Raw genomic sequence first — 12,783 nt, 5'->3', positions numbered from 1 at the left:
AACACTCATCTGTGAATTAAAGCAACACGATACAGCGTCTTCTAGAAATGCCTTCATTTTGACAGAATTTTTGTTTTGTCTGTAAGATATTCTGGATGGAAATGTGGCTTTTCTGAGTTTGAAGTATGTGAAAAAAACACACAAAATCCTCTGCCATGCTCCAGACCTTGTCACCAGGACAATTCTGTTCTCATGGCAACCCCTACTCTGTGCTTTCTAGCTTTCCTCTGCTAATCCAGTCAACAAGGAAGGTAGTGAATGGGTGATGACAGATAGAAGATGTAGGGCTAGATTACCTTTGATAAATTGGGCAGTCATGTAAAATCTCAACGTCTCCTTACTATGTAGAAATCAGAGTTTGGGAGCATGCATCATTTATGTATAATAGACATGCGTAAGATGGAGGATCCTGACCTCTGCTGGTATTCAACTAGAAGTGCAACATTTCCTGACTTTGGCAAATGTAATCTCCCATTTTGGGCTAGATGTGTAATATGCTTTTAATGTGTTTCAATATGTGCAGAGGAGTTGAAATGATGCGAATACAGATGGTTTACAGCTTGATCACGGCTCATCTACTCATTTAGCCATAAAAAGCACATTTTGAAATCCACTGGTTTTGATGACATCTGGCACAAATGGGGAAGTAGGGCATCATTTTCTGTGACTCTTTTGGCTCGACAACACCCCTTTTAGAGTCACTGGCCAGAAATCACAGACTGCATCCTTAATAAAATAACAGACACACGTACACAGTTTTACTAACATGATTCCTATGTTCCCTAATTCAAAATAATGTCCTAACTTTATAAACCACTATTTTTTAATTTCACCTTATTTTACTGCACACATTCCTTTCCTTCCACATCCACCTGTTCTGTGGATACATTCATAGCAGTGACCCCTTTGGGGTGATTTTTTATTTAAATGTTTTAAACATCATTGCTAATGACACTGTTGCGTTTTGTGCTATAAATGTTTTTATTTCTCTTGTGTGTCTGCCTTCAGTGCTCTACTCTACTTCTTCTCCTTCCCCTCCACTATGCCCAACCTTCCTAACATTTTCTTAAACCCCACCTCAATTTACTCTCCCCCATGCCTGCGCTAGAATAATACTTTCCCCAATCATCTCAGTCAATAAAACTGCTTAAAACATAGTAATAGTCATTATATCTTGCATCTATCTCACCCTACAGTAACATTACAGAACTGCTAATTAATGACATGCTAGCTAACATTTGTATGTCACTAATAATCACTTTATACTCCATTCTCATAACGCCTATTCAAAACATTTCCTATGAGCAAAGGAATCTGACTATTTAAGCTACATTCTGGTATTCGCTCTTACACTCTTATAGCTTTATCTTTACAAGTTGTACTTCTTAGAAATGGAAGTATGATGGGTATATTCCATGTATGGGTCATATTACCCTCCAGCTCCCTCAACAACTAACAGTGAGTTAATAGATTCAGTGGAAGAGGACAGACAAGTACTTTAGATATGGATCTACATTCTGTGGTTCTCTCAAACTGATTCAATTGGCTAGATGGGATCTTTTCTTTATTATTATGTTTATCTTCATGTCAACAGTCTTGGGATTGGATGGAGGGTAACATTCAGCTTCTAGATGTCCTGCTGCTAGCCGGCAATGCCAGGCAAATCCTCAGACTGAACTCTCCATTTTCCACCCTTTTCCCCATAACTTCCATGTTCTTTTGATGGAAACTGGATTGGGGTCTTTCAAACAGTGAGCTGCAATATGGCCATCATCGTCACACTTAAAACACTGAGTGCATATGTGCAGCAGAGCTCACCAGACTCTTGAAGAGTTTCCTCATATGCTGGGTGTCAGGGGCAGAGGTATTACTCAGCAGTAGCTCAAGTTGTGTGCACCAAGTGTTTATTATCAACCTCCATCTTAGGTTTTGGAACATTCCTGGAAAAGGTATAAACCCTAGCTTGATTGTGATAGGACCACTTTCTGTACAATATTATGTACACTGTACATAATACTTTCTCCAAGGTCTCATGTGCCCCTTCATGTGGAGGTCAAAGCCTACAGTACTTCCAGGATAAGTCCCTCGCCCAACAAAAACAATGTGTGGTATAGGTTCTGTCTGTGGTTATATTGGGGCCACATTGACTCCAGACCCCCGTCTCAGTCCCTAGTTTTACGTTTCAATAGTTTATAGCCATGGGACTAGTGGCAATCTGTTCTGTCTCGGTTCCAATTGTTTATTTTGCTTTAGTTATGTGCCAGAGGACTATGGTCAGTCTGAATTATATGCCGAGGTATCCTTTTGGATCCAAGTAATGCTCTCTCTAATTTGTCTGGTGTCCTGTTGAAGCATGGGAATGTGGAGTGTCTGTTGAGTGTGGATGCAGGGCCGGCCCCAGGCATAAGCAACATAAACAATTGCTTTGGGCCCCTGGCCACAAGGGGGCCACCCAACCCAAAAAAAGTAAAACACTTTTTATCTGTCCCCATTGCAAAATTTGTAGAATTACTTTCTTTCAAATACATTTTCTTTCAAATTACAAAATGGTATCCACGGCCTATGGCAAAATATTTTGAATTATAGTTTCAGTTTTAGTTAATTTCAAACAATCCATTCTTCTTTCAAACCAACCCATTTTCATTCGGTTTCCTCCAGACTACACCTTGGGGTCTTCCTTTCAAGGACCGACCAAGTCCAACCCTAATTAGCTTCTGGAGAAAGCCAGCAGTGGGCAGCAGGATGGTATAAAATAATATTTCTCCAAAAGAATAAAATGGAAATTTGTCAAAGAAAGTGTTTGCTCATTATGACAATTCATAATTCAAAACATTGTATATTTAGACCAGAGTTATTTTCTGTAACATCTGCACTCTTTTCAATCTTCACTGACACTTGGCCTAGGAAGACGATATGACCACAAGGAAGACATTTTATTGAAACAATGAAGTGTACAGACATGTGTCCTACACAAGTAATTATACAATACCTTACAGGGAGGTGTCTCTGGCTTTCCCAGTATGTGGATATCTATAGGATTTCTAAAGGTTTTAGTCATTTTGACTCAATGTGCTGCCCAAACATGTGCAATGTTGTGTCTCATGCATTTTGGCCTCTTACAATAGCACAATGAAACCAAAACATTGACTCAACAAATGCAACATGAACAGAAAATGTTGGAAAACCACTGTCTGCAGAATTGATCACTTTCTTTTTTCATTTTTTTTGCTCTAAAACCACAGGTAGCATTTTTTGCTCTGTACATCATGTTTCAATGACACCAACCTAAATGGCTACCTTGTCCTCAAAAGCGTGGGATTTGGGCTATGATACCTTGCCTGCAGCTAAGTTGGCAATGTTTTTCCAAGGGCCGCACTGACAGGAAATTGCAAAACTGGGTTGAGGTAATTTTCCTTGGTTCAGAGTTGTGGGGACCACCACTGCCGAGCTTCAGTCTTGAGTTGGATAACAGGGCTAGGAAGCCTCGGGGCCAGACAAAGTCTCCTCATTCATCTGCTCCTAATTGGTTTAATGACTGTAATTATCTGCTGGGACTCATATTGTGAACCAACAATTAATGGCCACGAAAACATATGTAGGCAGGATGACAAGAAGGGGGGCAAAATAGCATCAGTAAAGTAATAGTTTGACTAAAAGGGTTATCAATTTGGGAAAGACGTTTCATGTTGTTTTGTTGTTTTGGGCCAAGAGAAATGAAACAATAATCTCATCTTAACTTTTTTCTGTGAAATGTGTTAAACTCTGAATGTTAGTTTGTCGGGATGAGGTAGCAGTACTGAACAGAGTGAGTTTTACTGTGACTTAAATGACTAATCCAAATAGAGAATGTTGTACACCCAACCTGGCGCCCACATGTACAAGTACTTTAGACTGTACCACCCAGGATGAGTGTAAAAAACACATTTTGGAGAGCAGATTTTTAGCTATACCTTTCCATATCAGGGATGGTGCTAGAAAAAATATAGTATTTTGTCTCTGCATTGCAAGATGGTTGAAGTGCATACTTCAGCTTTGAACCATTAAAATAACAATGAATTCACATTTTGTACATAGTCCCTCCAAAAAGTATGTGAAGAGATAAACATATGATGATCTGCCAAGCCTGTACTGTAGCCATCTTTTCTGCTTTTTTCGGGGCCTCTTTACCTTCAGGCATGCTCAGTTCGATTCAGGATGGCTGATTGACTCGGCCAGTCAAAAATTTTCCACATTTTGCAGCTACGGCAGTGTGATTCGGGTCAGTGTCTGGCTGCATGATTAGGTGCTGTCCAATGGGTTTAGTGGAATTTGATTGTATTTGAGCAGACAGCCTGTTTCTGTACAGTACACTTCTGAATTTATCCAACTTCTGCCATCATCTATGAAGAGAAGTGAGTAAGTTCTCGTGACAGTCATACATGTCCAAATCATTACATCCTTATCTCCACTGTTATTCACAGGTGAGATGTTACGCCAGTTCCTTTTTTCACTGGGGCATTTTTATCTCCCCTTCACACTGGTACTTTATATTATATTCATATTTTATTTCATCTTTCCTCTGTAGTGTTGGAATACAGAGCAAAATAAGTGATATTGTCCAAATAATTTTGAAGTTCTCTGTATGTGCATTGTTTTGGACTAGTCATTTCTCTTACAAGATTCTGAAACCTTGTCAAAATCGTTACGTTGCAATATTTTTGTTACATCTAGGATGAAAACATTTTCAGTCCATGCAATGAAAACAGGAAAAGGCGGAGAAAGACTTAAGAATGTAATTATTTCAAAAAGCATGAGAGTAAGGGATAGAAGGACAGCTGAAATACGAAGCAAGACCAATATAGTCCCAAATTGGAGGATGTGTTTTTGGTCAGGAACCCATCTCTAAAATTAGCATGGATGTAAATTCCAGTGTTGCTGGTTTTGAATCCACACAGGAAAATGAGAGCTACCCAAAACAAAAAAGGAGTGGACCATAGAAGTCATACATGAACAGTAGCATAGTCGTTTCTTTTCCCCAATGGCCTTTCTAGGAGAACAGAGACATATTTAAAGCCACAAAAATGAGGAAAGCTAAAACAGTGAAAGCCACAGCAGGCCCCCACACAGAGGAATCCACAGGGTAGGCTTTACTCTAACCATGTGTCTCAGACACAAGCACCAACTCACAGTCCTCAACACAATCCTCACATGCTGAAGTCGCCTGCAGCTCAGCCCCGAACGACATGTGCTCAAATGCATGTACGCATACACGCATTGAAGCACATAGAGACATAAACAAATACACAGACACACACATATCAGTGCACACATGCTCAAACACACACGCACGCACGCGCGCACACACACACACACACACACACACACACACACACACACACACACACACACACACACACACACACACACACACACACACACACACACACACACACACACACACACACACACACACACACACACACACACAGCGAAAAGACACAAAGACACTAACAATATTTAAAGTCTGTTGACTTATATTCTGACACAGATTCCCACACAAACATGAATACACACATTTAGCAAGGAATAGCTTGTTGTGGTTCTGCTCTTGTTTTTCCCTCTAGGACCATAGAAAAGAGGTTCCACCACATATGAGACAAACTGGGAGGGTGGAAACTCCAGTATGGAAAATGTATTCTGCTCACACAAAGCTGTGACTATTTCAAGACATTGCATTCACCTCAAAGAGTTCTAGAATACACACTGGAGTTCTTTGTGAAGTACAAAGACGATGACAAAGTTATGCTAACATACTATGATTGTTCATGCTTTTTCAACTGTACTACCTTCTTGGTTTTTGTTGTCCCAATTTTCCAGCTTAATTTTTTTGTCTATTTATCTTATCTATGGAATGCATTAAAGGCTTTGTTACCTTCATTAATTAACTCCAGCAAATACATTCTAAATTGCCGGCGCCAGTTCCAATACAAGGTCGCATTCAATACAAGGTCAGCTTGAAGGCATGAAGAGATTATGAGAGGTTTGGTCAACACCAAGTTGAACTTAAATCAAAGGGCAGGTCTAGGCTTGATAGACTGCATAGTAACGTGGTTTCCATTTTTGCATGTTGACCATTAGCATTTCGTATTTTATTAGAATCCCCATAATGTCAATAACAGTAGCTACTCTTTACACCAATACAAAATACGATATACTATACAACATATAAATCACAACATGACCAATAATGCACACATTTAAGGGCATACACAGCATCAATATGAAAAGAACTACACACATTTAAAACAAGATGCATTCCATGCAAACATCCACATTAAGTACAATCATTCATTTTCTTCATACACAACAATTCTGTTTCAATGGCTTCATTTAAACATGTCCTGATATCCCAAGAATAGCATAACATTTTAATCTTGAAAAGCCAATAACACCAGTTGAGTAAATGGATAATGATCTGTCTTATTATGGGTTTTCAAAAAGTTCATGGGAGAAGTTCTGAAACTAAGTTGATGATTTCCCAAAAGCGATTTATTTTTTATTGCAGATCATGACAGTCTATTTTGATACCAAAAGTAAACATAACCCTCGAGAATTTTTAAACCCCCAGCCCCTCGCCAATTTTGTTTCCTGAAAAAAAAAAAGAACACTCACAGAAAGGGAGCACTGCATGATGATGTTGAATCATGCACTGAATGAATGGAGCTTCGCAGCATGTAATTCGCAGTGCCACCATAAGCTAGCAGCTTATTGGGAGAATGCTCTTGTGTTCACTTACAAATGTGAGGATGTGTTTGTAATTCATTTCATGTCTGACTACTGCTGGACTGCTTGTACATGTGCTCGCAGCACTTGCAGCCCTAATTTACAGCACCAGAGGAAACAGAGCTTGTCAGCTATGCTAGACTAGGCCCCAACTATCAGTACCCTGCATGTCGGGCCCTGCAAGCTCTGACATTGGATCATTTTTCTTTACCATTATTTTTCTAGGTATATTTGATAAGAATACATTCTTATATACAGCAACCGCTTCCCTCACAATAACACTAATGTGGGAAACCAGAGCCAAATGACCAAGGTTTATTGTCCCAGGGGCAAACTAACATAAGCTGTGGCATTTCAAAATACAGTAAGTCAAGAGGGTCCCTGGATCAGTGTTTCTCAACCCTGCCCTGCGTGTTTTAGATCTCTCCCTGCTCTGTCACACCTGATTCAAATGATCAGCTCATTATCAAGTCTCATGAGCTACATCAGGCATGTAAGGGCAGAGAGAGAACTAAAACATGTAGGGCAGGGGGGCGTCCAGGAACAGGGTTGAGAAACACGGCCCCTAGATCACGATAGTTCAGATAGTGTAATGTTTTATAATTACTCGGGAATTCAGGCAGTATACCAATTCATAATTATGCATATTTGGTTTCAATGCATGTGATAAACCCTTTTAAGAGTAAATAAATATACTTTCTGGAAATCAATACAATTTCCTGAATTTAATCATTGCAACATACCCTGTACAGCCTCAGGATGTTATGTATAATCATATCTGAAGTGGGATTTCAATGTCTGGACAAACTCTAAGAAGTTATTGTAGTCTAACTTTTATATTGCTGATAGTGAATATCCTATAACAATATATTGTCCTTATCAACACAAATTATTTAAATGATGTTGACACAAACTGAATTCATCCGCATCCAATAATTGAATTCAGTTAATGCAAATCAAGCTTGTACAATAACCAGAAGGATTATAGACACATACCAGACACACTCACGACCACTGATATTGCTGATTATGAAAAGCAGCCATCACTAGAGCAATGTTATGCTTGAAACTAGATATGCTTGCTAATATTGGTTATTGCTGCTGTGACACTTGAAATATGACATTCAACTGACTACTACTAATAGACTCATATGGTATATGATCACACAAAATTCATGTTTCTTGGCCATTTATTATTATTATATGCATTTCTGTCCATCTCATCCAGCTCTATAAGCAAACATTTTTGTGGCACTAAAATTACATTGACATTGATTGAATATCCCTTATACCCTGTCTAGAGAAAAAGAGTTGAGAGAAAATATGTAATCATTAGTACTGTTGGAACTACATCAACAAGCGGACAATGCAAAAGGGAAATACAATTTGAGGCATTATAAGAACTGGAGGCAATTATTACATGAATTGAAGGCAATTAAATATGAAAGGCAAGATGTTTGTGATTGAAAACCAATCCTTAATTATGAATAAATCCCAACTCAGTTTTATTATGACAATAAATAAAAGTATCAAATAAATAGACTATTAAATAAAAAATTAGAGTTATGCTACGTTGTCAAGGAGAAAGCTAAACTGTGTTGGACATCCATTTGATAAACGGTACTCAAACTGAACATCATGTTTTTAAAGAAATAGATGTGAGAAAGACAAAAAAAAAAAGAAAATGATCCTGTTTCCAAATGGAAATCTAGTAAACAAATAAAATGTACATATACTTTGTGTATTTATGAAACAAGGAGCATCAAGTCCAAAAAGACAATCCAAAAAAACATCACACAAAAAATTCAAGTAGTTAAAGATGGAGTCAGTAACAAACCGATTTGCAGTCATCTTTTAAGACAGTTTGCTAAATATAAAGTATGCACATTCTTTTGAACATTGTATGGGGAAAATTGTATTTGGACAATAAAGACTGTAAATTGATTGGTTTTTGGCCATAACAGAAATATAACCTTTATCAACAGAATGCATTGACAGAAAAAAAAGCTTAAAAGTAAACCAGCACTGTTAAAGCAAAACATTTTATCATATACCATCTAAGAAATCTGGATTAACCACCCGGAATATGAATGTAATCCAAATCTAAATATTGAGAAAAAAAACATACTGAGCTATATTATGGTCACATTCAAATTGCATATCAACCTACACTCTTCATAGTATGAAATCACTGAAACAACCATTGGTAATCCTTTATGAATTATGAATTTCCAATTTGTTATCAAAAAATTTGAATAAAAACAGTATCATAATGTATTAATGACATGATGAAGGTCAGCAAGTTATATTGCGATAAACATATTTTCAAATAAAAGCCATTGTTAAGTGTAATTTTATAATGCTTGATTGTTACAAATGTGATCATCCTATGACATTAAGGTAATCATAATTACATGATATGCATTTCAGATTATACAACTCAAACCAATTGTTACTTAAGTGCTGCATTTACTAAGGTTCTTGGTCCCATTAATTAACAAGCCTTTGGACAATTGCATTTTACATGGCAAGTACCGCATATTTCATATTATTTTAATTAACAAAAATGAATATGACAGCTTTATATCTAAATCAGGACCTGATAAGGCTTAACAGCAGCCAAAATGTGCCAACCTTAGGACTGTGGTTTGAATGTCAAATCATGTTAATGTATGGCCAGTCCAGGCCCTTTGAGGTGGACTCTCTGCTTCAGGTCCATTTTCACCAAGAATTGGTTGTAGCAAGAATTGGTTGTACTACGTTTTAAATGGCTTTACCTATTTTCATGTTCTTTTCTCAACACTGGGTGCGACAGAATCCAAGAGAACTTCCGTACAATCCATTTAGCGACTTAAAGACTGAGTCTATCACTTGATTATTTTATTGAAGGAAGAAAATATGAAGACATTTTCAGTAAAGAAAATTCTGTACAACAGACATGGATAATAAGAAATATATACAGCATATACTATACACTATCTAATCTTCCTATTATATGAATTGTCATCCTTTTTAGGATATACTTTACAAATCGGTTACAAAAATGTACAGTAAATGTCAGTCCCTTTTGGGTGTCTCATGTCTCTTTGATGTGTTCAGTTTTGTTGTCTGTCCAAAGCCGTCCCTGCAGCTCAGCTCCAGTCCAGTCCAGTCCCACACAGAGTTCAAAGTTTTGCCCACTTAAGTGCCCAACTCAGTCTTCCGGCACTAGTATGGAATCACATTGGAAATACACTTAGGGTGCTGGTCTGGTCTTTTAAGCCCAGGATACTGTATGCAATTCTCTTCAGGTGGCCAGGCAATCTTACTCCAATGTTCTTGATATCCCTGTGAAAAGTTACAAGGGAGCAATTGAGATATAGAACCAGGGAACAGCAACAGGTGAATTCATGTCTTGACCTGGTTTGGATACGTTTTCCAATAAATTACTGTGGCTTCCATTCCTGTTGGTATACTATATGATAACTGGATAACAGAGCAAGGCACCAAACTATGGAGACTAACCTTTAGGGGCTAGCCAGGAGGATGGAAGTAAAGAAGAAAGAAATTAATTGAAAGGGAAAACTTGAAGCAAACCCCTCACATAGCCACATGTGACAGAATCTGCCAAAGAGGTGTGAAATCCAAGTCCCTCATTACCAAGTTTAATTAGTCTTAATTACTTAATTAAGATTCTTCATCTCACCCAGGAATCACTTGTCTGGCTAGCACAGGGAGCGTAAACATTTCCTGGATCGGTTGAGTGCTACCAGATGACACGAAACGGAGCATAGGACTGTAAAATCTCACCAGGGGAAAAAAACGTCTAAGACTTTCTTCTGTCTCTGCACAGTGATCATTCTAAGGGTTAAGAGAAAAGCCTTGTTTCCAGACAACTTCTATAGGTTCTCCTTTGTTTGCCATTGAATCAATTTATCATAAAATGATAAGAGTTCTGGGCTGTCAAAGGTAGGACTGGTGCAATTACTGGATGTAATCGGCAGTTACAGACCAAAACATTAACAAACTACAACCATCATTATTATTATAAAAATATCCCTACATAAGCACAATGTGACCTGTTAATGGAGTACACCTATCTAGTCCCGGGTCAGAATCCTTTGTCTCAAGAACAGCTTTGTTCAGAGCACACTAAAAAATAACTTATATTTCCATCCGATTGTCCAGTGTTGCTGATCACATACCTACTGGAAGTGCTGCTTCTGGTTTTTAGTCGATAGGAATGGAACCCAGTGTGACGGATTCGTGACAAGGAACGAGAAGTTGTGTATTCTGTGACGCCATGTGGCATGCCACTCTGTGCCATTATTTTCCGGTTTGTTTGCTTGCCATTGTCCTTTGACCTGTCTGATCAACAAGCAGTTTTCACTCTCAGGACTGTTATTATAGCACAGACAATCATACCACACTCAGAATTGCTTAAGTCACTTGTTGTGCCCCTTCTAACATCCAATCACGCAGTAACAATGTCTTGGGGCCTGTCCGCCTGCTTTATATAGCAAGCCACAGCCACTGTCTGTAGGAGCCATAACCTTTTACAGAACGGTGTGGTGTACCTAATGAACAGGCCACTGAACATTTGACAAAAATACACACACTGTGTGTGGAATGAAAAGCAAACTGAAGATGAGACAGGCAGGCATTTGTGCGCAAAAGTCCATTAATATTGTAATGGACTTAAAAATTGCTCCTTGCTGAAACCATAGAATTAGAAGGTTGACAACCAAGGTGTTGTCAGCAAATCCAGTCAGAAGCAGAGCAGAAAATGGGCGCTATATCTTTTTTTTCCTATTCAAACTGTTATTATGCTGACCACAGTCGTTTGGATGACCAATAATCACCATCCAAAATTCCTGGACTGTCACAGCCATATTCAAGGGTGAACATGTAATTTGTTGGAAGAATGAGAGGTTAAGTTTGAATTAGTTTAGCTCATTACTGTAAATATTTAAATTTTGCATACATTTACAAGGATGTGATGTTAGTATGAAATATTATCAAAATATTAACCTAGAAAGGAATCTTTCTAAAATTGCATTTTAATGTTGGTAAGTATGATAGTGGTTTTATATACAGGTTGTCTGCTCATTAAAAATACTTTAGCGACAGACCCTAACCCTAGCGACAGGTTTTTGCTGTAGGGTCCACTAGGTCGCACTGCCAAAAAATATAATTTAAATAGGCTATGTGTTTTTGTACCTCCAATCTCAATTGTCACTTTTTCAAGCTAGTGCTGGGCAAGCATGGTATGCTCCTTTTGAAGCATATCAATCTAGGGCACTGTGACATGCAGAAGTCCCCAAATGCATCAATACAGGTTTTCTAGATTATCAAATCTAAAGCTTAACTTCTATAACCGTTTTGCAGGTTGCGATTCAGATAATGGTTTGTTATTGCAATCTAGCCTGCTCAAATTATAACAGAAAAATATCACAACATCAGACTGTTTAACCGTCAGGTTCCTTACCCAGTCTGATGTTCGTTGGTCATCCCTAGTATGCAGGTGCAAATCCACCCACCACTCCTGGGGGGGTCCTGCGTACCTTGCTTATCGCCTATTGGGATTGATGTTTCTAATAAATGGTTAAACTAAAACGGGCCGTTCTGTCCAAACTCATATTCGTGAACCAGAACACATAATTGGCAGACCATACTATCATGTATACACGCACGTTCACATTTAGGAGACTGTTGTTCAGTATACAACGACTTGTGTCCAGGTATCTTGTTAACTTTTTGGTGAATGCGGCGATACAAATTCCTTGCCTAATCTACAACGGCACATATGCCTTCATCTCCCTTATCTCCACATTGCCCTTCTGCTCTAAAGGCTGTTTTCACTCATGTCCTCCCCCTCCTTTCCTATAAAGTTGCATAATCCACAAGGGCCTAGGCCCTACCCAGCCAGGGCCAGTGGTTTCAGACTGCCCTAGGCAGCTGGTGAGGGACAAAGATGAATGAGGGAAATTATTGAAAAAAGGATGGAGCAAGGGAAGGCAGGGGGCATACCACAAGCCACCA

The 12,783-nt window shown here is 38.5% G+C and overlaps 1 protein-coding gene across 1 annotated transcript in view; it reads right to left on the bottom strand.

The window, feature by feature from the left end:
* Positions 1-7,934: 7,934 nt before the first annotated feature.
* The window catches only part of epha2b (eph receptor A2 b), a 32,108-nt gene continuing 27,259 nt past the window's right edge, over positions 7,935-12,783 (bottom strand). The window contains exon 17 of the mRNA XM_010875416.5: positions 7,935-10,089. Within this exon, the coding sequence (XP_010873718.3) occupies positions 9,981-10,089 (109 nt within the window). The 3' untranslated portion in view covers positions 7,935-9,980. The remainder of the gene's footprint in view (positions 10,090-12,783) is intronic.

This window comes from Esox lucius, chromosome 12, assembly GCF_011004845.1.
Source record: "Esox lucius isolate fEsoLuc1 chromosome 12, fEsoLuc1.pri, whole genome shotgun sequence".
NCBI lineage: Eukaryota > Metazoa > Chordata > Actinopteri > Esociformes > Esocidae > Esox > Esox lucius.
This window is presented reverse-complemented; position numbering and strand designations above follow the sequence as displayed.